Genomic DNA, 27166 nt, shown 5'->3' on the forward strand with positions numbered 1-27166 from the left:
GTTTTTAGACACACCTTTTTTGCAGTTTGGACTATGTTATTGTCCATTTGCCCTTGTTTTGATCATTATAAATAACCAGACTGTGTTTTTCAACCACAACTGGTTATGTCGATTATGATGATTTTGATCGATGTTTTCTGACCTTCTTCTGAGTTTGCTCGCTAACACTAGCTGTCAAGGCTGCATGGTTGAATTATGGATAATGCTGCAAGCACGGTTTACTGATCTCACGATTACAACTGGCATAAGCAAGAAGACTAGCCAGCAATAATTAATGGCAAATGCAGTATTGTTACTTGTAGCCACATCTGCATGCATGCAATGATGTATGTATGCCTATACACTTAAATACACTTCCATACCAAACTGTGTGTGTGTGTGTGTGTGTGTGTGTGTGTGTGTGTGTGTGTGTGTTCTTGTACTTCCTTCATAGTGAGGACCGAAGCCCATTTTTAACCAATGGAGTTAGAACATTTTTGAGAAGTGAGGACATTTCATTTTTTTTTTTTTTTTTTTAAGATTTTTTGGGGCATTTTATTGCTTTATTAGAAAGTGACAGATAGAAAGGGGTCCGCGGCAGCAAGAACTCCTTAATAGTACGCGCTCTACCAATCTGAGCCACCGGGACGCCTCACTTCTTTAAAGGCTTGTTTGAGAGTTCAGACTTTGTTTTAGGGTTAAGGTTACAATTGGGTTTAGGGTTAGGGTTAGGTTTTAAGAGGGGAAAAGGGTGGCAAAACAGAAAATCCGTTTTGCCACATACACTGGCTCAGACTGTTTCTTAAAATCATGTAAACTCCCTCATGTGATAAAAGCACTCCTTTTATAATTAAAAATATGTTTAAAATAAACCAATAAAATAGTAATAAAAGACAATAAACAGATGATTTAAAGGAATACAATTTTTTGCTGTGATGGTTAGGGTTAGGGTTAGGGTTAGGGAATTCACTATTCCAATGAGGGCCCTCACAAAGATAGAAGTACAAGGATGTGTGTGTGTGTGTGTGTGTGTGTTCACAGATAAGACTGAGAACAGAGGGAGGAGAGGAGAACAAAGCGATTACACTTCTCTTATGTAGACATAATACATTTCAGCACTATTACCCCACACATTCATCCACAGATATCTTCACAATACAAGATAAGACTAACATTTTGTTCTGCCATTTGTGCATGCTGTGGAATCTTTAAGTGATGTGGAGATAACCAACGCAACCTCCCATTCACTATGGTTCCTTGGTCTAGGGACTGGGAAATGGCAGACCACACTGCATGCTCCCAGATGGATACTACGCCCGGAGCTACACCCTGGTGACCACAAATGGACTGGGCTTGCTTATAATAAATTGGCGGAATTGGGTCGAGTACTTTAAGAGAGAATCATTATCCAACTGCGCTTTTGTCAGGATGTGGTGTTTCACTAGCATTCTCTCACTTTCTTCTTGTTCTGTCTGCCCATTAGCAACTTTAAATGTCTTCCATATGTCTGTTTGTGTACAGCACGGCTGCTCTCTTAAATCTGTTCCCTATGTGGTGGTCTACAAACATAGCATCAGGAGGAGTTTGGGGCGGTTAAAGCCATATGTTAATGTTGACCCATCATAGCAACCTGCTTTGATATCTGAAAGGTCTATGACCAGCTCTGAACTAAGAAATAATACACCTTGGAACTCTTAAAGCTCAACACCTTCCCAGCTGTTTTCCTGGTCCCGGATTTTTGATAGCTGCAAATAATTTTCATAATTATATCCCCCCTCGACTCACCGTCTGTGAACGCTGTTATGTTTAAACAGGTGGAGATTTCTTTTTTTCTCCCTGCTTTGTCTGTGACAACACTGAGGAAACAAGGGAGAGATAAAAGCGTGCCGTATTGACATCATTTTTCACATTATTGGATAAAAACGAACACGGACGTCTCTTTGATTCGATTTCACCAAATGTCATGTTTTATATGGCATTGTATTCCAGGCCTAACATGGAATAATCTGATTCTCCTTCCCTGGATAATGCCATTACACTGACTGATTTTCTCTCCTGGCTATTTCTCATGTATTTCTCTTGGCATGGCGTCATCCACCTCAACCCTTCAGTTTTAAACTGAAGTGTCAAACACCTCCGGATTCCTCACCACTTCCTTTTAAATGACACAAAAAACTTTCAGTGTGCGTGACTAATTATTTTCTCACCGCCACATTTGGCCCCAGTAAAATAATTCCTCTTTTTCCCCTTACTGTTCATCTGATATTCATTTGTGTGCTCTACACTTTCTGAGCCGGGTGAACGTGTTGTTGCAGCGAAACCTGAAACATATGAGTCCAATTCACTTCACCCACGTGGAATACTATTATTTTTTAGGACTTGGAGCGCTCCAGAAAGGACTTGTTATTGACGCTGAGTGAAAAGTAATTGCGCTGTTATTGCAGCTGTCCAAGTGAGAAGGAAAGCAGCCATTTCAACAACACAAGATGTTTCCAAGAAGACATTTTTGCTGACAGCCTTTCCATCCGCCAACACACCTTTACCCCATCAATCCATTCTGTCATGTACTATTACACCTCTTCTACCACTTTCCTGACAAACACATACGCATGACTTCCCACTTTTAAGAAAATCTCTTCCCAAACTACCAAACTCTCTTTGGCTGCTCTGTTCAGTTTAAAACCTAGCTGGCTGGTAAATTTGTGAAAATTATTAGTGAATATTTACTCTGCATGCACACAAACCATCCACACCCCCACCTGCCTACCACATTACCATCCGAGTCTTATGAAAACTGACACTTGGTCAAGCCACGTTTGCTATATCTCCTCAGCTCGCCTCTTTTTAATTGGCTTGTCTTGTTCTTTCATCAGCCAGCTCGTTAGCAGCGTGCTAGTGTTGAGGGAGATGATATCTCCATGTCAACCCCGCTGATGATCAGACAACAAACACACACACACACTGGTACAGGTTAGTGGTGTGTAGTCAAGTCACATGAAAATGTGTGAAATGAAGCAGCGGCTGGTGATACTCATCTATATTTTATGTCTTCAGCATACTTGTGGTGTTTGTTCAGAAACGCACAGCATACACTTAGCAAAATATTACATTATTTAAATGTTATATAATAAAATAAGCTCTTGGATTCACAAAAACAGAGCAGTAAGCATGTGCACATGAAAAAGTTTTTGAGATCAGTACATCCTGAGACTCGGATTATCCTGCACAGTAGGTCTACCTACCCAAAAATTAATAATCCAGTAGGGTCATATAACTGTTGATACATACAAATTGACTTATTTTTGGAACCAGAGGAGTCGCCCCCTGCTGGCCATGAGAAAGAATGCAAGTTAAAGATAGTTTACAATGGCTTCACTGCTTGATTATGACCATATTTACATCATTAATACGGTAGCAAAGAAGGAAGACAGGTAACAGAGTATAAAGAGCAACAAAGTTCGCATAGGAAGGAGGTCGAGGTATATGGATCAGTCAAACACAGGATTTTCAAACCAGAAGACCACTGTTCATGTACCACATTAAATCAAGTCACCATTGACTCGTTTTAACTTTCAGATCATATTTAACTTATGTGACTCATGTACTGTTCTTAACTTACGAACTTCACAAAACATAGGCTACTTATTTCAACCCACACCATGATATTTTCTTAAACCTAACCAAGTAGTTTTGTTTCACTTGTTTCATTGTCGTATATGTAATTTTGGCTGTCATTGTAAAATGACGTATTCTGCTATTTAGCTATTTAGACATGTTGTTTTGCAGATAAAGAACAGTTTATTGGAAAGATATGATTATAATACTTAAAGCCTGATCTCTTTTTTGAATCTTTTTGACATCATCATAACATTCTCAACACCAGTAGTACTTTTTGCCCGACATTGGGAGCTGTGCTGGAATAATTTTAACTCATCTGGAGTTTATTCTGTCAGTGGCACTAAGAACACAAGTGGCATCAGAGACTTTTGCTGGTTAAACTGGGCCAACAAAACACTGTAAGCCTATAAACGGACTTCAGATTCACTAGCCAAGCAACATTAAGGCTACAGATAACCAATAATTCAACAACCTTTAATATACTCATTAAGTGATGCAGGGACTGGTACAATTCAAAGAGAACATCTGTTGTTTTGAACATGAAAATGTCATGAAATGTCATGTCAAGTAACTTTCATTTTTCCAGAAAAAAATATCTTCCCATCTCCTGCTCAATGTTCCTGTCACCTTTCTGGAAGCCTCATTCATTGTAGTAAACCAATGATTTGTAACTGATAGAAAGTAGATTTTTTTTTTTGGTGAATTATGGCTTTAAAAAGTATCAGGGGACCATTCATCCACTGGCACAGGTGCATTTTTAGTGCCACTGTCATCATGGAATCACACCTACTAACTATCTGTTCCCTGAATATCGCCTAATACTCAGGAGGCATCACACTGACAAAGCACCTGCTGTGCAGGGGGAAATATATTCCATTATCAGTATGTGTGTGTTTTCTCTATTTCCAGATTTGTGTCCAAAGACAGAAATGTCAACCGTTTTGGCTTCATTATACCTCTGTGAAGGCCTTGCCCGTAGGCATTATGTTTTGGCTTGTCCGACTTTCCATCTCATTCTGGTTAATGTGATATTTCACACAGGAATTTATTAAAATGTGTGTGTCCTCGGACTCAAGGATGAACTGATTACAATTTGGATGTCAAAGGTCAAGGTCCTGTGACCTCACAAAACATATTTTTGGCCTCAACTCAAGAATTCATGTTAATTATGAAAACATTTTACACAAATGTCAAAAATGATTAAATGATGAAGTGATGACATTTTATATCCAAAAGGTCAAAAGTCAGCTTCTGTGTGACATCCTAATGTTGTACAAGAACACTTTTCTGGCCATGTAACACCATAGCTCAGGAACAGAAGGGAAGATTGTGACCATATTTCACATTTGGTCTGATTAGGGGTAATCCCGAATAGTCGACTATTTGACGATTCTATTTAGTACAGCCATTCTCAACCTTGGGTCCCGACCCCAATCGGGGTCTCGAGATTATTTACGGGGGGTCGTGAAATAATTTTGGAAAAAATATAAATGGACAAAATTAATATTAAATTACATAATTTCAGACAGGGAGATGTTTTAGTTGTTGTCTGCTTCATTATTTGTCCAAAATTTGTCGTATCAACTGAGTTTGTATGATCTGAACTGTGTGCGTGAGATTCTGTTCAGTGAGCACATAGGAAAAAATAAACAAACAAAAAGAAAAAAAACTGGCGCATTGTTGCTTGACCGCAGCTGCAGTTTGCTAGCAGCTAGCTATAACTGATGCTGGAAAAATGGAGCGATGGCTGCAAAGAAAAGCTCCAGACTTGGGTCAGCAGCAGCAGCAGGGGTCCCAAGGTCTACCACAAGGAAGCCTAACGGGATCACCACCCGAGAAACGGAGGGCAGTGGGGCGGACACCAGCTAGGCTCCCTAAATATCAGCCTGACTTCTTGAAGTATGGCTTTTCGTGCATGACAAAAAACAACACAGAATATCCACAGTGTGTCATTTGCTCTGAAGTGCTGGCAAACAAAGCTTGAAACCAGTTAAACTGAAGAGACAAGAGGGGGTGAAGGAGTCGCGGACAACATGCATGTTAAATTGGGGGTTGCGACTCAAAAAGGTTGAGAACCACTGCTCTAGAGGGCCTGATTCAACTACTAATACAGTCAAAACATTGCAGTGGCAGAACAAGAAAGAATTAATCAATTTTGCCTATATAGGGATGCTGAATGTCTTATTTTATACAGACTTGACTGATAAATCATAATATTTGGTTTATTTTGGTAATAGTAGCAGTATAAACCTATTAATAATACTGTTAAAAATGTGAAATAACTAATGCTTTCAATCAGCCTCTTTTATGTGTGTGAATAAATCACCATTGCAGTTTTCAGATCTGCTGGACCAGTGGAGCCTGTGAGAAGCATCCATTATTTAATGTCCTGACCCACTCCACTGTTGTCCACTCCAGAGACAATTATGCTTCCTAGGACGTGTATGAATGACTTGACAAATCAGATGTGACTGTGCAAATTCTAGGGCAGTATCTGGCCTACGGCCACCTCGTAACTCTAGTTTGTTTCTCTGTTATTGTGTCCTAACAGTGGGTATGTTGTCTTGGATGTTACAGGTGAGCAATGGGACGGAGACACCAAGCGGACGTCATTCAGTCACAGTGGATTCTCAGGTCCAGAAAGAGCAGCAAGAGGACAGAGATGGTTTCCAACAAGCACAGAGACAGTACAGCTCCCTGCCACGGTGAGACCTCCTCTCCCTCTCCTGTCTTTATTCCATCTGTCTGTCTCCGTCCTCCTCTCTCCCTCCCCTCTTCCTGACTTATCACGTTCCTCCTGCCCTTTCTCAACCTCTACATTTGACTTTTCCGATTGCCATCAATTTCTTCCCCTCATATTTGTGCCTTTACTCTCTTTTCTCCACACTTTCTTTAATGTTTCTCTTTGGTTACAAAGTCAATCACCACAAAGCCACTTTCAACTCATCTCCAGACATTTAAATGATTCTTTACAAAACTCTTTCAATGAAATCATTTAATGTGATCGCTTGGAATTGTTTGACTGATATTCACTTTCATTAAGTCAATGTCGACCCTGAAGAATTGGTGACTTTGTCACAGGCATCAGCCCCTCTCTCCAACACTCCCAGTATAATGAATAACAGCTCCAATATCATGTTTTTAAAAGGAATTTCAATCTCTTGGCTTACACAGCTTGAGTTCAGGGCTACAGCCACCGCTCTTCATCTTCCTATTTCGATTCTTTTGCATATGTTTCAAAGAGATGCCAATAAAGCTTACCATATCTTACATCTCAAAGCGTTGGGGGGGCAAGTTTAGTATCAGTATTTGCATTTCCTGATCTACTCTCTGTGTGCCTCTACCAATCCTCTGAAGCTCCCTAATCGCACTTTAGTCAAGGCAAAATGCAAAGCCAACTATTGCTGGTGGTTAATTTTCACATTTTAAGTCACCAAAGACACACTATAGGGCTGTTTCCACTACTGGGCAATACCCGGAATGAGGCGGGTCTCACTTGCCGAAACGCCCCTAATATGAATACGAGCAGGCCAGAGCCTCCTTTTGTCTGGACTTTTTTCGCCCTTGTGGAAGAGCAGGGTCTTTTTTCTCCCCTGAAAACAGCCTGGTTACTGATTGGATAGATCGCTAAGCAGGATGTGACTATTACTCTACACGACAACACACGCCATTTGTAAAAGCCGGTGAAGCAGTGTTCCCAACTTAGCAACTTTGTTGCTGAATTTAGCGACTATACAGACCCCCTTAGTGACTATTTTTCAAGAAAGCGACTGGAGACAAATCCAGCAACTCCTTCTTACTCTTATCGAGCCGCTAACGAGCCGGAGGCCGGCTTGTTAAGAAGAGCCGCCGTTAGCCGCAGTTAGCTACAGTTAGCTCTGTAGCAGTGTGTATGTGCTGCTGCTACAGGAGGTGTTCACTTAGCGATCTCTGTTTGTTTACAACAAGCACCGGACACTCTGTGCACAGTCAGCGATACCATTAATTCACAATCACTATGTTATGATCAGCAGAGATTCTGTGCATAATTAGCCATGCTGCTTTCAGCTGCTGACGTTGTGCACAGTTAGTAAAGTCTCTAAATCCCTCTGGGGGCTAACTTGTAGTGGAGACACACAGAGTGAGCGGACTTTAGAGAGGGTGTGGCCTAAGACTTTCCCGGTGGCCACTTTTCCCTCTAGTGGAAACACGGCTAATGCTATACAGTGGCAAACTCTGGCTGTCTGAAAGGTCAGGGGCGAAAAAGGCACCAGCTACATGTGGTGGGGCACCAGTGTACAGAAACCTTTCTAGTCTATATGGCACCGCATCATGTCTTCTTCATCATCTTAGAGGTCACCTTATAATTTTCTCCATTTAATGGCACCTGAGAGTGTACTTTATCAAGTTTTCTGCTTTGGAAGGGTACCAAGGAGGGAACTTTATCATGTTTGCTAGAAAAGCATCCTAGAGTCCACCTCATCATGTTTCATTCATCTATTGGGCACCTCAGAGTGCCCACCATCACATTTCCTCCACTGGAACTACACCCTTTGAGGCACTGTGTCATGTTTTCTGTATTTACAGACACTGTAGAGAGCACATTACTGTGTTTTCCCCATTAAACACACCCTAGTGGGCACTTCATCACGTTTCTCTACTATTAGGGCACCTAGTGGGCACTTCATCTCGTTTTCTCCATGAAAAGAGCACACTAGTAGGCACATGTTTTACCAACCATGGGGACATCCAAGATGGCAGTTTTGCAGCTTGTCTTATTTTTTTAAAACATGGGGACACCAAGGGGAGGTCGCCCCCCCCTGCCCCTCCCCTAATTCCACCAATAATATTCTTTGACTGACTGAAACAGGCATTTAAATTAAGTAAGTAATAAAATAAACATAATTTCCTCTCCCTGTTAAATATTTCCTCACTGAAAACAATCAAATATGAGTTTTTTGTATTGTGAAATGTACAGTGTGCTCGTCTATGTTGAAAGTGAAGTCTGATTTATTTAAGTTTTACTTTGCCAGTTTATACAAAGACAGAACACTTGTATTGTGTGTATGTGTGTATCTGTGTGTGTGCGTGCGTGTGTGTGTGTGTGTGTGTGTGTGTGTGTGTGTGGTCTTTTAATTTTCTTGGCCAGAGTAACTCTGCTCTCCTGTGATTTTAATCTCTCCCTGCACAAACAGCAATCATTTCTTCATAGCCATCCTTTTTTGCTCTGCTGTCTCTGAACAGTCACAGTCGGGTCGATTAAAACATGTTCCTGTCTATGGCTATGGATTTGCGGTCCACATGGACGCATAATCAATGTGGCCTGTATAAGCCAGACCGATCTGTGCATTCACTTCATAGGTGTTATCTGCTGGCATCTCATGTGATGTGACAGTTGCCTCCGGCCCTCCCCTCACTGAGTTTCTTCTCTTGGGAAAGTTGGTCTGGCCGGCCAAAAAGCCAAGCGAGGATGGCCTTTGATATGCATTCCTCTCATAATCTCATAGCGTCTTTTAGCAAAGAGTCGCATGAGCTCAGGCTTGACGTTTGACCCCGGCTAAAGCTTTTCAGAGCTCGTGTCTCGGTATGGCTCCTCATTAAAGAGCTAAAGTCTCACATCCCCAGATTAATAACCACAATTCCCTCTAACTCCGACCACCTCTATTTGGAACCCCTTCATCCTGTCCTTCTCTTCCAAACAGGAAGCTCGAGCAGTCATCCGTTCAGCCGAAAGGGGACATTCCCTCACAAGAAAAAAAAAAAACCTTCTTCCCAAAGAGCTTCCAGAAGAGGCCATGGTAGCTGGTTATCTGATGACGGCCAGGCTTAGCTGGCTGTCTGGGATGTGAGGATTGGAAGAGCACTAATGAAGGCTTGTTGTCGGAGCAGGATTAGCGGTGACAGGCAGTGGAGGGCGAGAGGGGCCGGGAGAGGAACGAGTGTGTTAGTGGGAAAGGGAGACCACTGATTAGCCTGAAAGAGACACACAAAAATAACACACAAACACACGAATGCGGTAATGATAAGGTTCTTAACGTGGCCTGAGTGAACCACCAGTAGCTCCTCCATCTCTCCATGGAGCTCTTCCATTCCGCAGCCAAAACAACACTGTTCCACACAATAAAGAAAACATTATTCCAGGTTTGTAGACAATTTATTTCTACAATATAGCAACAATTGTTCCACTGCCCATTGGAGGCATTTGGTTTTTTCCCCTAATCATTCTGCGTCTGTGCATGTGGGCTTTCTCCTCCTTCTCATAAACTCTGATTCTTCCCAGCTGTTTTTAAAGAAACACACGGCCGCCGCAAATTTTTCTGCAGGCCAACTTCCTGGCTTTGTTTGTTATGTTCTGTCATTCTAAATTTACCCCACTCTTTGGCATGATGTATTTTCCCATCCCCTCCCTCTGTAGATGTAACTAATCTACTTTGTGACATATTCTGGCACAGGAGTAGAGGTGATAAGAGAGCTGACTCCCCTGACGCATCAATCACGATTACATTCCTGTGGAACAATGCCATTTCTGCTCTCTTCTCATCGCCACCGAAGACTCTCCCACTAAATCTCCCTTCTCCGCTTTTCTTCTTTAAAAACCTAAAAGGTCATTCTGGAAAAACGCAGATTGCTGCCTCGTGCAACAGGCGTCCCGGCTTTCTAAATAAGCGGCTCCCTCATGAGCGGCGCTGGCTGCTCTGTGCGCCAAGCCGGGGTGTAAACGCATGGCGGCTCGCCCAGACAGCAAAACCCAGATACGGAGCATGTGGTGGGGCTCTCTCTGCAGTCTGTCCCTACATCTGCCCCTTCGCCAATTACCCTCATACTTACACATGCTCTGAATTCACACACACACACACACAAACACACACAGCAGAACAAGATCATGCGTTTGTGTTGCATTTACAGAACATGAATGCATACACACACTGTAAAAAGGTGTGTCTAAAAAGAAGATAAAACCACTAAATCGGAGGTAAATGATCTTGCTACATGAACAGATTATTTCACTTGACAAGATTTCCTAAATTACCATATTTCCTCAATTTAAAGCCGGGCCCCTATTAATGACCGGCCTCATTTAGTAACCGGGTGTAAAAACAATTTTTAGTAAATAAAAATCGTTTTTTTTTTTTTAAATAAAAGCCTCCTTCAAATAATAGCCTGCCCCTATTATTAGCCAGGTCCCAAACATATTTTTTATTCATAGAAACCCCGGCTACTATTTGAGGAAATACGGTAAGATTATTAAATCTAGAAATAAGCATGTTGTAAGATTAGAATAAGAAATGAACTCTTAAAACAAGATAAATTAAAGCTGCAAGCAGCGATGAACTGGCCCAAGCAGAGTGCACTGCAAATTATTTGTTTCTTATTAAGATTTAAAAAAAACTATTTAGAAGTGTTAGATAATTTATCTTGTTTTAAGAGTTAATTTCTTATTTCAAGTGTTCAACATGCATATTTCTAGATTTAATAATCTTAATTTAAGAAATATTGTCAAGTGAAATTATCTGTCCATGCAGCAAGATCATTTCCCTCAGATTTAGTGTTTTTATTTGGTTTTTAGACAGAACAAGATCATGTGTTTGTGTTGCATGTACAGAACATGAATGCATACACATTTGTTCTTACATGCATAAATGTAGACCTCTGATACTCACATTACAGAGACATATGCTTTAGATCTTCACCTCTGCTTAGATACTGTGGGCCACAAGGGCCTTCATTAGTAAAGCTGGATATGTGGCTGTGGGATTCTCATCAGAATTACATAAAGATGGCTTTTTTAAGGGAGAGATGAATTAATTGGCAAGAAACAAGAAAACAGTAATTCATATTTTTTACTATTTATGCTTGATACAAGGGGTTAATGGGAGCCTTGTGACAGGTTTCGATTCACAGCTTAGCATCAGATTAAAATTGCTGATATCACAAATTAAACCCCAGATACATAATAATGTAAATGATCAGCTAGTGCTTGAATTATCTTCCCACAGTAGCTGTGTTAATATTTTCTTTGTGATACAGTGATAGAGAGATCAATGCACATACAGTCCTCTGCATTGACTGGATCTATGAAACGTACAGTATAACGTTGTTTTGGCTTCTGAATAGGACAACCTTTATAGGCAAAAGAACCACTGTTGGCCTAAAAAAGGGAAGAAATGTCTATGTCCTAAAAATGTCCTAACCTCGCTAGGGAAACTTAAAACTAGACTTGAAGTTGGCAAAATTTAGAGGTTAAGGTGCTATAGACTTTCGTAAGCCATGATGCACATTTAAATTGACCAAAAAGTGAAAAAAGAAAAATGGTTCAATGCTGTATATAAGCTGCACATTTTTACAATCGAAGAATATAAATTGCTTTGGGTCTACACCTATGTTAACAAAAAAATTAAACATAAACAAATTTTGTTTCGTATAAATGTTTTAGACACCGCCACATGGATCCACTGCAGATGGCCTGAAGAGCCTCATGTGGCCAATAGGAGATCACTGTGTGTTCATCTTCATTCAGTCGTAGAGCAGCATTGTATTGAGCAGAAGGTTTACACTGGAGGGGTTTTGCTTGTTGAGTGTTACTGATAAGCTGCAGATTACTGAAACTTTTTAACTAGGGCTGCATGATATATCGTTTCAGCATAGAGACGTACAATGTCAAATAACAAGAATGAATTCATACATGTCATGCTATTTTGCTGCTTGATACAAAAAGAAAACTTATAAAACTTAATTTCATCTCAGTAGGTGCTTCACGACTAGCTATAAAACATTGTAATGTCAGTTTTTTTCCCCCGATATCATGCAGCTCTATCACAATGTTCCACCACAGGATCAGGGGCTCAGGAACTATCAGGAACTGAAACCAGAATGAGGTTTCTCTATAGGCGCTGTAGCTCAGTGTGTAGTCATAGGTGGATTACCAAATGAGCCTACTGGGCCCAGACCCAAGGGCCCAAAGGCTCAGGGGGCCCCTAAGCCAGAGCCTTGCATTTCTTGTTGCATAGTCAGAGAGCTTAGTCATTCAGGTCAATAATAGAGCTCCAAGGTTTTACTGAAAAACTGAAATAATAGACTTAACATTTACTTTGAAGTTTCCATAAGAAGGAAACCATCATGATACACTTTTAGTGACTGCAAAGGGGCTTAGTGTTCTGTGGAATATAGGTCTTTCAACTCCGTGGGGTTTGGGTCCATGGGTTCCTTTTGATGACTTAAACTTATTTCTTGTGTATTTTTGCTGTGAATCCATGTGTTAAGATACATGTCAGCTTTTATACGTCCATCCAATTGTCTCATAATCCGCCTATGCATGTAGGTACATCTTGTTGTCAGAGTTGAGTAAACATTCTTTACTTTTGGCTCAATCAATGAAAAATAACAAAAAAAACAAAATTACTTTATTTATCCTCGAGGGGAAATTCAGTTAGTCTGGTTGACCTGCCCTGTACAATGACATCTATTGCACGTCTGTCCGAGCTGGGAGATGGATCCCTCCTCTGTCTCTCCCTGAGGTTTCTTCTTCTTTTTCCCCTGTTAAAAGGGTTTTTTGAGGAGTTTTTCCCTGGCTGATGTGAGTGTCTAAGGATGTCGTACCATGTAAAGTCTGTGAAGCCCTTTAAGGCAAATCTGTGATTTGTGATTTTGTGCTATATGAATAAAATTGACTTGACTTGACTTGAACTCTGCTAGAATGAGACAGCCTGATGGCTGTAGGAGAGAAGGATCTTTTGTATCTCTCCGTCCTGCAACGGAGAGAGAGGAGCCGTCCACTGCTGTTTTTTTGGTCCATAAAGGTTTTGTGTAGTGGATGATCTGGGTATTTCAGGATGGCTTGGAACATGTTGACAGGTCATCTCTCCACCACCTCCTCCAGTGTGTCCAACCTGGCTCCAACCACAGAACCAGCTCTTTAGACCAGTCTGTCCAACCGCCTTCATCTCTGTGTCTGATGCTGCCTCCCCAGCAGACTGCAGCATAAAACAACACACTACCACCACAGACTGATAAAACATCTGCAGCATCTTACTACAGATGTCCAGAGATCTGAGCTTCAAGAAGAAAAAGAGGAGTCTCTGCCCCTTTTTGTAGAGAGCGTCTGTGTTTAGGGACCAGTCCAACTTATTATCCAGGTATACACCTAGATACTTAGAACTTGGCACCACCTCCATGTCCACTCCACAGGTATTCACTGGCTGAAGGGGGCTTGAATCTGCAGAAATCTCTGATCATTTCCTAGTCTTTGAGGTGTTCAGTAGGAGATAGTTCTTGTGACTCCAGTCACTGAAGGATTTTATCAGATCCCTATATTCAGATTCCTGTCCATTCCTGATACACGCCACAATAGCAGTGTCGTCCAAGTACTTCTGGATGTGGCAGGACTCAGAGTTGTATTTGAAGTCCACTGTGTACAGTGTGAACAGGAATGGAGCCAGAACAGTACTTTGTGGAACCCCTGTGCTGCTCATTAATGTCCCAGAAAGACAGTTCCCCAACCTATATATATCATATATGATAAATCTGAGTCATTTTTCCCTGTCAATCAACATTGCAGAACATACAAAATAAGAACCCAAGGTTCAAGGTTGTTGTCATTTTCTCAAGTGTGAGGTTTCAGTTGAAGAACTATTTTGTCAGAAACACAAGCACTTTGAGCAAGAAATAGCCTGTTCTGTCTCCTGTTTCTGTCAGCCTCTGTGGAATGAGACTCATCCAGATAAGAAATGCAGCCGTTTTGGCCTAAAAGCACGCCAGGCCCTGTCTCCCTCTGCAGGCTTGTGTGCTGTGAACTCAAAAGCCTTTTAAGCGCGCAGCGGGTCAGTGAGGTGTGAATGGGATTTCTCTTAGCACCCCTGACGCAAAAGACACTGTCACAGGTCTTCCATCGCACTGCGGCCTTAATGGATCCTAATAATGGAGGAGCAGGCTCAACACTTTAGCCAAAGACCTGGCAGTTCCCAATGACAGCTTTCCAAGGCCAATTTCCGGAGAGGGGAGCATATGTGGCGGAAGGCATGCTAGGGCGTTCCTTTTTTTTTGTATGAGAGATAATATGTGTGCATCTTGGGCCGTCCTGTCAGTGCAGGGGGCTGGAGGCAGACGGAAGATGAGTAGAAGGCGGAGAACGCCGTGAGGCCTGCCATTACTCTGTCTGTGCTGTAAGTGCACCCGTCTGCATCTCTAAAAAAGTAGTTAAATGGATGAAAGAAGCCATTTTTCTCAGGAAGGTTTTAACATTTGTGTTTGTTTACAATGTGGAACTAATAGTCCTTTGGGCGTTTCAGGCTTCCCCCGTTTGTTTCCTGTCTCTTTCATGTCATAGGATTCAGTGTAATCATGCAGCAGACTATAACAGATCCCTCTTTGCTCCACTCATGTTGTCGTCAGTATTTTAACTCAACACCACGACCACATCGCCCTTTTAACCCATTTAAGTCGGGAAAGCATTATCGCATTTCTACCATTAAAACCTAGAGCGATGTTGAGTTATTCTACCATTAAAGCCGGGAAAACGGATACGTCGTTTTGTAGTATTTGTAGTTTTTTTCCACCTATTTTCGGTCTCTTGGCCAATGAAATGCATCAGAATACATGTGGGAGTGTTGCAATGCAACATGGGACTTTTCCAGAACTTTTAAAATCATAGCGGAAGACGACTATAGCGGAGGGAGATAAGAAGTAAGTGACGGAAGCGATCTTGATGAAAACAGCACCGATGATTTTATTGCTGATCCGGACTTTGAGCCCTCGGAACCAATCGACCGGGATTTACGATTGAGGAATATATTTTTAGACGACATATTTTCACCTAAGAACAGACAGATTTGTGGCCATCTGGAGATAATAACAATAATAATACTAATTGATTGTGATGATGATATAAGAAATCATGACTGTTTATGTCCTATATTACTTTATGCGTCGTTGAGTACCCTGAAAAGTGCAATATGGATAAAATGTGTTATTATTTATTATTATTATGATTATTATTTTATTATTACAGTAGGCTAATGAGAACTATGTCTATTTCTTCAAATGCTCATATCATGTTTGCATCTTGCTAATGGGCATGTATTAGTATTATGAATAGGATTTTTATTCAGTCAAATGTAACATTTGCTGAGTTTGTTGATTTAAAAAAAAAACTTTATTGAAGGTTTGGACAAATAAACTCAGCTTCTTGAACTCATGAAAGCCACAGGTATAAGCTCTCAAATACGTTTTGAATTTAATTTATATCTGCTACAGAGGCTGAAAAATCTTCTGTTGAATTTCCAGAAAAACTTCAGGTTTCAGGGGGTTCTTTCAAAATCGGCCACAGGTTTTCCCGGCATTTTTTCCAGGCGTTTTAGGCCTAAATGGGTTAATCCTTAAAAGTGTGAAAATGGCCACATTTTCTGCTGAGATGTCATGTCTTTTGAATTATTTTTCAATAGTGCTGACCTGTGGGTTGCTATCGAAAAAAAAAGTAATCTCTGATTCACTCAACAGCACAATTGACCTCTTTACCTGTCTCTGTGTGTCCAGGCAACCCCGTAAGGCCCCCAGCACGGCATCCCAGGACTCATGGGACAAGGTGTACATGCCAGCAGAGGGATTCCAGATGCCCAAGGAGAACCCTCGCCACTCCGGCAGCCACGGGTCACGTAACGGCTACCTGGGAGCGTCCAGCTTCAACGCCCGGGTCCTCTTAGAGACTCAGGAGTTGCTGAGGCAGGAGCAGAGACGCAGAGAGCAGGAGGCCAACAAGGCCAGGCCACCTCCCACACAGGAAACCCCCAGCGGCAGCAGCACCTACGACCACAGCAGGGACCACACTCAGGCCCCTGGCTCTGCCCCGCCGCAGGCCCCACCTCAGCCCAAGGGCCCCTACAGACAGGACGTACCCCCGTCACCTTCGCAGCTCGCCAAGCTCAGCAGGCTTCAGGGTTCAGAGAAAGGGAGGCTGTTTTACTCCTGAGACGGAGGCAAGGAGCTAAAAACTGTTGGGAGATTAGGACTGGTTCTAAGGCGTATTAACAGGGAAAAATACAAAGAGGGCAATGAGTCTGTTTTTTATAAAATGCTGAGAAACAAAGATTTTATAGGACTGTTGATAGAAAATGTTCATATTTAAAAACAAAAAAAAAAGATTTTTTAAAGATATGTACAATATTCTTTATAGTTGCATCAAAAAGAAATGGTTTTAGATGTTTTACTGTCCATAATCATGATCATGTGTATAACCCAGATTCCAAAAAGGTTGGGACATTGTGTAAAAGGTAAACTAAAAAGATCATTTGCTAATCATTTTGACATAAATTAAATCAAACTGTACAAAGAAAATATATTTTAAGTTCAAACTGATAAACTTTATTTTATTATTCTATATTTACACATATACGGAAGCCCTGAAAGGAAAGGTGAAAAAAAAAAATGCAGGCATTTGTTGGTCAAACCTAAGTTTATCTGTACGTACGAGATACGTTCATGGATATTAAGTAGCCATGTGGAACATGTAGTCTCTTCACAATATGATTCCATCAGACCTTTTATCTACACTGTTTAACCCTTGACATTTCTAGTTAACTAATAAGGTAAAACATTTAGTTTTTGCTGCATTTTGCTGAAGTTTTACTCCCTTTGCATTGTACGTCAGGCACTTCCCTCAAAACAGCCTAATTAAGCCTCTGTCAAATTTATCTTTTACGTACGAGATTAAAAAAAATTCACCTTACCTTTCAGGGCTTCCGTACACATAAGGGGAAAGGGACTACTGTGTTACATCACCTTTTCTTTTAACAACACTCAGAAGTGTTTAGGAGCTGAGGACACTAAGCGTTGAAGGTTTTCTAGAGAAATTAATTTCCATTGTTTCTTGATGTGCAACTTCAACTTTCCCAGTTTTTTTTGCCCCGCCCCAACTTTTATTAAATGTGTTGTTGATATCAAATTCAGAATGAACACATATTTTAAAAAATGAAACATAAAATATATAGTCTTTGTAAAGTTAAAAAAAAAAAAAAATCACATTCTGTTTTATTTATATTACAGTGTCCCAACTTTTGTGGAATCAGGATTGTAAAGTGCCTTCTAGTCTATCGATTGTTCACCTTTTATGAGCATCAACCCATTTTTTACTCATAATGTGCAGCTTTGACCCATCCATCTGATCCATTCAGTAGAGCAGACACTACAGCAGAAGGCAATTGGTTTGGGCCGTCACTGCATCACCACGTCTGACAGCAGCGTCCTCAACATAATAACCCCGAGCACAAGACACGGTCCAGACGTGGTTTTGCACCACTCAGGGGGGCTGGCGGGGATCTCAGTCGATACCACACGTGTGTGAATGAGGCTTATTTTTTACTGTTTGTGGGAATGTTCATGTTCATGTGAGTGCACGTATGTGTGTGTGTGTGTGTGTGTGTGTGTGTGTGGTAGAGTTGGCGTGTAGTGACAAAGTGTGGAGGTTAAGCAGCTTGTGTCAGAGCTTGGGTTTTGGGCATGATTGCTCACCCTCAACCCCAACCCAGTTCAGGGAAATGTCCCCTTTGGTTTCAGAGTGTGTATCCTCCTTCCAACCCCCTCTTGTATTCAATATGATAATCCTGAATTCTCTTTTTTCCTCTGCTGGCTGCTTTATCGCCATTTTTTCTCTTCCCATCGTCACACTCACCATACGGCACTCTGAAACAGCTTTAGATCTCCTTTATTCCTCCCTGTCCTGCCTATCCAGGGAACCCAGCGGTGTAAATGGGGTCGGGTCTGGGTTATTAATTTATGTATCTCATTAAAAATGAATGGGCCCCTTTGTGTGTGTATGTTGTCATGTATGGCGAGAAGGAAGAGACCTTGCCAGCGCAGCTCTGGCCCCGTCCTCTCCTACAATGACTTGGCTGTAACCGAAGCCTGTTGGCCCCTAGGTGTCTGAGTTGTTCCTCGCTGAATATTTCATCAGGGTGGTTACATGGGAAACCACATCAGCTCTGCAGTAGGTGGCCTCAGCCTGTTCACCGGCCCGATACAATGGAGCTGATTTTGTTTTCTTTTCATGATTATGTCCATTGGTAGAAAACCACTCGAGAGCTTTTCTGTCGTTCAATCAATAATTAGTGGTGTATTTTCAGTGTGTGCAAGAGTGTATATGTATGACACTGTGTGTGTGAGTGTGTGTGTCTTTTCGTCCCTGTGAAAACCACATTTAGTTGGACATTTTTTGCAATGTGAGGCTGTTCTTAAAGGATAACGCAGAGATTTATTTTGGACTTCAGTTAAAACTAGAAAATTTCTAAAGGCCCGTGACTCTCACCCACACATTATTGGATTACAATTTAAACTGTTTTCAGGCTTTGGTAAAAGCAACCAAGGCCAAGTGGCGTCCACCAATCAGAGCATAGCAATCAACTGAAATCAATTGTTCCTGTGTAATTTGACACCAATGAGATAGACAGAAAAACAGCTAAAAAGTATCTCTTGAACAGAAGGCATTTTTGTCCAAACCGTAGCTCCTATCATTCATCTGACTTCATCCTGAGTTCTTTCTGAATGTCTACATATGTGTTTGGTGAAGAAAAATTAAGAAATTGTCTGTTTAGAGCGATCCGAAGAAACTGGTACCTGTGCTTTTCTCAAGAAATGTTCCCTCCTTTTTACCATGGCGGTCTATGAGGCTGTGGGTGGTTTTGGTAGATCATCTGTGCGTCCTACACCAAAACTATAACTCTGACAGCTTTACCGTAACCAATGTGAGGGAGAAGATGCATTTTCCAACGTTTCTATGTATATATTATTTCTGTAGAGTGGCATTTGCGGCCTCCAAATTTATTTTTTGACAAATTTTTCTCTCCCTCTCCACTCTAGGGATGATGTCATCCACTCTAGCCTCTCCATAGGGTAAATTGGCAGGTTTTTTTGGAATGTTGTTGCCAAATAATTTGAAAAACCCTTACAAAAGTCAAAGCACACTTGTCATGGCCGAGCCAGCGGAGTAGTGGACCGTAAAAAAAAAAAAAACGGAAGAATAAAATCTAGGATTAATCCCGGTAAATAATATATAGTGTGTTTTTTGAAGCACACTCAATTAACTTTAAGTATTATGTGTAAATTTTTAAATTCATCAGATTTTTGAGCCATTTTTCTTTCAGTACATTGAGATGCACACAAGACACCACATTCCTCAGAAAATTAGGTTACGCAGCTAAATGGAGAATGCGGTTCATGTAGTAACCTGGTTAATGGAAAACTCCATATACAGACATGATTTCTCCCATATCCCTTACATTTCTATAAACAGCACAAGACTAAGGTGTCGGAAGCATTCTGGTTTCTGTTTGTAGTCCATTTGTGGTCCAAGTAGTATTGACCATGTACTATGATTGCAGACAAGTAAAAAGTCCATGTGGAGAACAAAAGAGGTGAAAGACAATCTTGATAGCTGCCTGCTATCATCTCATATGCATAGATCTGGTCAGACATTGTCTCTCAACTCCTTTTTTTTATGTCTGAAGTTGCTGTTCAGACTGAGATATTGCCCCCTAGCCCCGCAGAGGCTAAATGGTCATTAAACTGATATCTGATGGGTTCAGAGATTGGGATTTTAGACAGAATTTTACAAACTGTGAAATGCTAAATGATAGATAGCTTTCTTAAGGGACTTTAGAAGGCTTCTTTTTCACATTGTCAGTTTCAGTTCAGATGGATTTTTTTTTCTACTACATGCACGCATTGCTGCACGTAATGATCTTTCCTGATGCACAGCTGTCCCAGCAATACTTTCCCCCATTGGAAGTCTTTGTCCTGCAAATGCTGCCATGTAAAATACATGGTTACATGTATACATGGCTGAGATATCTGATTTAACATCTGGCTGGGGAAATCATGTTTCTGTAATCCAGGTTTCTGGTTTACATTAAGTTTATGAAATTACTGTAAAAATCCACTATACAATTACTTTTTTTGTAGGATACATTTTTTTACTTCTCATTTTGTTTAAATTAAATATTTATTTATTGCACTCGAGGCACAACAGTACACCAAAATTGCAGTTCAGCAACAGTGGGGGAAAACCCAAATACACAAAGATTAATTAATTTATTTTCATGTATTTTGAATGGACAGTATTGCAAGTAAAGACACAGTCATCTTGCTGGGGACTGAGGTATTTTTTTGCCCTCTGGCAACTTTGGTGACCTATTTATGGGTCCTCACACTCTTGCCATAGTGTAACGCGCCAATGAGCTTGTTGTGCTAAATGTTGCTATAGGCGTATGGCCAAAGTGTCTGGACTATGTCTAGCTTGTGAAGCTTGGTTCCAAAATACATGCATCGGTCTACATACACTGCAAAAACCAAGTGACAAAAATTAGAAATAAATAACTAGAATTAAGCAAATACATGCTTGAAACAAGTAAAATTACCTGCCAGTAAGTGCAGTAAGTACATTTTCTTTTGTAAGAATTATTTTCATAAGTAAAAATATCTAGGCACTGGAAAAACAATGATGTCTTAAAATAAGTCCAAAAATATTTTATTCCAAGCAACTGTGGCTTGAAAAGCCTAACTGTAGTAACATTAAAATAAGCCAGTTATACTTGAAACGAGTTTTTTTCTCATTTCAGTATCTGTGGGTAGATACTGGTGGTAGAAAATGCTTTTGAAATAGCATTTAAACTACATGCAACTAAAACTCTCAATTGGAGCCAATATTTTAGGTAAAAAACTCATCAAACTCAACAGTTGAATAGATTGAAAAGCATGAAAAAGCTCACAATGTCAATCCTAAAAAGAAGTCTTTACACAAGACTGAAATCCCTGTGAAGAGGTTATTCATTTGTTTTTGTTACAAAAAGAGACGTTCTTAAAATAAGCATGTGAAGCTATGGTCAGTAGGTAAATTATGGTAAATAGGTCAATTATACTCAAAACAAGAAAATTCAGATACTATTGCTAGATACAAGAAGAAAATACTTGGTAAACGTCATGTTTTTGCAGCGTATCGTGTAATCTGCATGCAGCTCATGCAATGAAACACAACATGAAGTCCTGGATTAAGGATTAAGACTTGACTCAGGATCAAGATAAAGTTCATGGCTCCTATTAGACATGCGATGGTTCAAGTAGGTTCAGAATGGGATTCATAGAATAATTGCAATGGAGGTCCTTCCACTCATGAAATAGCTTGGTGTTCTCACATACAAAGGGTATGTTAAATACAATACTAGTATCTTTGTTCATCTACCAATGCTCCAGTGTGTGTTTGCATTTGTGTAGGTGGACATGTGTTTAAGTGTCTGTGAACGCTGCCAGTAACTGGATGCTCCAATATGTCTATGAATATGTGTTGGCAGCCATATGAACCACTTGGCTGCTGAGTAGGAGAAGAGCAGAGGAGTAGGAGGGAGAGAAGATGGGAGGCCTGACCTTGCAGATGATTCAGTCAATGGAGTAATCACAACTATTCCTCTGAGTCTGCAGTACAAACAGGAGGTTACCAACAAGGCTGCACTCACTTCTGCTGTCTCTTCTTCTCTTCATTTATCTCCTTCATCTGTCTCTCGCACACAGTTGCTTTTTCTGGGGCAGAAATCGACTGGGTCTTGTGTATGTGTGTGTGTGTGTGTGTGTGTTAGGGGCCCTGACACAGAAGCTGTTTTATCTGATATTCCCATGTTGTGTGTCTCATCATGAACTGGGGAGGGGTTCAAGTGCCTGCAATATCTAACACATTTTTTTCCTCCTCATATGCAAATTTGATAATATCCCATAATGCACGTTTATTATTTCTGTTGTGTAATTAATGTTTGCGCGCCGCCTCTGTGACACATGGATTCTTCCCATAAAGCTATTGTTTCGAGGGATTTTTTTTTTTTATCCTGGGAGAAATGAGAAATATATTGTTATTGTTTCATTGTGTTTTTATGACCATCCCTCATTGTATTTTATTATCCACAATATGGTACTATGGTGGTAAAAAAATGACTAATATGTAAGCACAGTGCAATTTTCCTTTTTACAACAGTGTATCATTAAGAACCGTTTCTGCCATTCTCTGTACATACAATATGAACTTTTTTTCAGTGAATAAATTGAGGGTGGATTCAAATTCTTGTACCAATAATTTCCCTTGATTGAGCTGCTTTAACATTCATAAACGGCTTCTCTTCTTGAGAAAACACTCTGATAAAACACCAGTATAATTAAAAGCAGTTCATGAAAATCGCATTTCTTGCTGATACAAAACTGCAGTTTTTAAAGATATGACATTGCTGATTAAAGAATCTAAACTGAAAATGAGTTTGTAAAATATTTTATTTCCACTACAATTAATATTTTGGCTTTTGTAGCTGTATTAAGTTGCCATACAAAGACCTGAGAACAATTCTAGTAGTCATCTGGCTGCCAGATCCTTCCTCATGCCTTTAACAGCTAAAAAGGAAATACAGTTAAAAAAGAAAGAATGAAGGATTCTTTTGACCAGTTCCTCTAACTGGAGGAATGATGAAACAAGTTGAACCTCAGCAATACACTGGCACTGGATCAAAATGTGGCTCCCACTCACAGTGTCTAAGTGGCAGTGAAAACATACGATAAAAACACATCCTCCCTGTCTCTCCATCTCTTTAATCTCCATTCCTGATAGGTCAATGTAACGTCGGGAGGTTCTGCCTTGAACTGGCTGAACATCTAATAACATCCTGTGATGACTCCTATGGTGATAAAGACAATAGTCAAATTTATGATGGGGGGAAAAGCAGGTTTTAGAATTTGGCCCTGCATCAGAGAGCTCCTGCCAAATCTGTCTCCATCCTGAGGAAGGGAGAGGCCTTTGAAAGAATCAGTCTGGTCAGAGTGGAAAAATACTAGAAAGCGCATGCATCCGGAACAAAGACATCCATTCGTCTATATACCACCTTTGGGGATACGGGTAAAATTAAGGTGAAGAGGTAGAGGAGACCACACAGTGGAAAATTTGCCCAGACTATAAGAGGACAGAGACAAGCTTTAACCCTGAATAATACCTCCGGGGAAGTTTAAAAAGCAGCGTCTCTGAAGTAACTCTATTTGAACATCCCTGCCGAGCCACAGTCCATTTCCTTCAATATTACTTTTGATTGAGTGTCACCAGAGCAAATGTAGAGAAATGATCCTATGTTGGGCCCAGTCCTCCTTTACAGTCAGATGCTTTTTAGAAGCCCTGAGCACCATTTCAGCTTTCACCTTGGTCACATGCACTCTGCAAAAAAAAATCTAGAAATGAGCCTGTTGTACGCTTAACTCTTAAAACAAGATAAATTAAAGCTGCAAGCAGCGATGAAAGCAGTATCAGGAGCAATTTAGGGTTCAGTATCGTGCCCAAGGATACTTTGACAGGTAAGCTGCCATGGTCAGGGATCGAACCACCAACATTCAAATCAATGTGCGATTGCTCTACCAACTAAGCCACAGCTGCCAAATGGTTGCTTTAAATTGCCCATAGGTGTCAATGAGAGTCTGGTGATCTGTCCAGGGTGTATGCCGCCTCTCGCCAGTTGTCAGCTCCTCTCTGCGACCTGAAACAGATATGCAGTTAAGGATAATGAATGAATGAATGAATAGTTGTATTTAAGATTTATTGTGGATTTTAATATGCTATTGACTGTGTAAAACATAGATTTCATGACCATAGTTTTGAGGAAAGAAGTGGGGTGAAGCCTCATTTCAAAACATCTGTCACTTAAAGTGGCCACACCATTAATTGTGCATAACTTTAAACTGGTCAAGTTGTTTAAAAATCTAACCCCCTTACAGTTGTCATGAACGACAAACTTATACAGACTGTGAACATGTTTATCTTTGCTGCAAAGTTAGCCATTTTACAATGGGTTTACTCACTTTTGGAGCCACCCTCAAGTGGCCATTTGAGGAACTGCAGTTTCTGCCACTGCTGCGTTCACTTTTCAGGCCCAGTGGTTGCCCCTTTTCATGTGGATTTTAGGTTTTTGGAGCAATAAAGGGTTACAGTTTTAATTTTTTTTATATTAACCCATCCACCTTTCTACCTTGTAGTACACACTGCAAAAAAGGTGTGTCTAAAAACAAGATAAAAACACTAAATCTGAGGGAAATGATCTTGCTGCATGGACAGATAATTTCACTTGACAAGATTTCTTTAAATTAAGATTGTTAAATCTAGAAATAAGCATGTTGAATGCTTAAAATAACAAATGAACTCTTAAAACAAGATAATTAAAGCTGCAAGCAGCGATGAACTGACCTGAGCAGAGTGCACTGCAAATTATTTGTTTCTTACCAAGATAAAAAAAAACTTTAGCTTCATAAGTGTTACATAATTTATCTTGTTTTAAGAATTAATTTCTTATTTTAAGCATTTAACATGATTAAACAATCTTAATTTAAGAAATCTTGTCAAGTGTAATTATCTTACCATGCAGCAAGATCATTTCCCTCAGATTGAGTGTTTTAATCTTGTTTTTAGACACATCTTTTTTGCAGTGCACCCATTTCATCAAGCTACCACTACACCATAGAAAAACCAATAAACAATAGAAAAGTCTTTACAGCCTCTCCCTCCATTATTTAACTGGGACATAAACAAACTTTAATGCTCACATCCATTGGATTGCTATGATAACACACCAGGGGGTTTCATGCAAGCATGATAGCTCATTTTGCCTGTAATGACCAGATATTATGATTGGCAGCGAGATAGACCAATCATGTTCTTGAGCAAGCCTCAAGCAAGTCTCAAGAGTGGTCGGGACACTGGCATTCCACTGGGACTGATAGGGTTTAATAGAGCACAAAGAATATGGCCCTCTCTAAGTATAAAAATACCATTTAGGATTGCAGATACCATATGGTATGGAGAAACATTAGCTTTTATAGTCAATAAAATGTTCATTCTGTCGCTATATTTCTGTTGTGATTTGTGGAAGTGTATAGAAGGGATATTCTCATGTACAGTAACGCTGTCACAGACATAAATCCAGTCTACATATCCTTTGTGGTAATGTAAAGCCATCAAAACACAATAGATCTCATCCTAGTATGGTACACAGCGCAGCATGTAACCTAGTGGGTACTCTGCTGTATCAGCTTGCACCCTTCACACTTTGAGGCCTGAGGGAACAGTAAAGCTGTCTTTTGCCGTGCTCAGTTCCATCATTACTCACAACTGAGCGAGCTCTGCTGAGTTTTAATATCCCCCTTCTGCATTCCCGCCATCATAATCCTCCATAATGGAAACCTTTTTGTACAGTGATCAACAGCAGACTCTGTCATTCGGCCACTTTGATTTCATTACTTCACTTTGCCCTGTTGACCCCTGCAGGGCAGACCGGGAGCCCCCAGTGTTGGAGAGTGCAAGTGTGTTGATATGAGAAGCAGATGGGGTTCGTGTGAACCGCCAGTAGATAAAACGCTAACGTCAAGGGATTGAGGAGATCTTTTTTTCAGCCTGAGTCACCTGTTTTGGGTTGAGGAACCTGCTTCTCCCTCTGATCCTCGATCTGCTGCCCCAATGGGATTTCCAAAAGAGGAAACGGCCGTAGTAGGAAAAATTGTGGTCGTAAATCTCGGCAGATGCGCAGAAAACCCAAATTGTGGGAGGATGACATGAGCACACACACATGCACACACATACCTGGGGGTTCTTCCCTAAAGCTTTGGGGCAACATCTGGTGAGTGCGTGTATCAGAGGAGAGGCTGGTCTCTGTAATGTGTGGGTGGAGGAGGGAGGAGGCTAATGCCTTTCACTCTACCGTGGAGTGTCTTTGTGTGTGTGTGAGAGAAAAACAGAGGGAGTCACAGATGAACTGGCTTACTGAAAAGATGACCAGATGAGGAACAGAGAGAGCGTACTGTGTTTACCAGTAAGGCCTCAACCTCCCTCTTTTATCAGCTCGATTCAAAGCACTTTGTTCAGAAAGATGTTATGTGAAACTGGAGGAAAATGTTTTAGGCAATCGGCCCACAGGTTGACCTTTAATAGCAGCATGGATGAAGCCACCACGACAGATTACTGAACTTTAAAAGACCGACATTAATCTGAGAGACTTGAATTTATAGCATTTGGACGAATGGTTGTCATTTTAAATATATCTCACAAACTATAAAATATGGAAGAAATGAGTAATATCAAATGTTTTCAAGCTGTATGATTGTCTTGAAAAGAAAAGAAAGGTACACTGCAAAGGGAGCCATTCAAGACAGTCATAATAATTTAGAAATAATCTTGTTAAGCACATTTTGTATTAGATTATCTCTTCATTTTGTCCAAGTTAGATCATCTTTTCCCCTTGTAGCTGACAAGAAATAAGCACAAAAATTGGATTGTATGGTCATCACATTCATATCCCAAACATCTGTTTGCATTAGTTTGCTTATTTCAAGAATAAAGCGTAAAAAGAACCAAGACAAAAACAAAAATACAAACGGTTTTAAAGGATTTTGTGGAATCAAAGAAATACAAGTGGTGTATACAGTTTATTTACGTTTGAAATTTAGTTGAATGTCAGGCAGATCACCGCATTGGTATAGAGAAAGATTTGCTTTAACTATCTTTTTTTTTTCTTTTTTTTTAACAGGAATGTGCTGGACCTTTATGTGT

The 27166-nt window shown here is 40.5% G+C and overlaps 1 protein-coding gene across 1 annotated transcript in view; it reads left to right on the forward strand.

Annotated features, from left to right (window-relative positions):
* The window catches only part of LOC131962165 (partitioning defective 3 homolog), a 572304-nt gene extending 549463 nt beyond the window's left edge, over window positions 1-22841 (forward strand). The window contains exons 23-24 of the mRNA XM_059327127.1: window positions 6175-6302; window positions 16105-22841. Coding sequence (XP_059183110.1) covers window positions 6175-6302; window positions 16105-16537 — 561 coding nt within the window. The 3' untranslated portion in view covers window positions 16538-22841. The remainder of the gene's footprint in view (window positions 1-6174; window positions 6303-16104) is intronic.
* Window positions 22842-27166: the final 4325 nt, after the last annotated feature.

The sequence above is a fragment of the Centropristis striata genome, chromosome 23, assembly GCF_030273125.1.
Source record: "Centropristis striata isolate RG_2023a ecotype Rhode Island chromosome 23, C.striata_1.0, whole genome shotgun sequence".
Lineage (NCBI taxonomy): Eukaryota > Metazoa > Chordata > Actinopteri > Perciformes > Serranidae > Centropristis > Centropristis striata.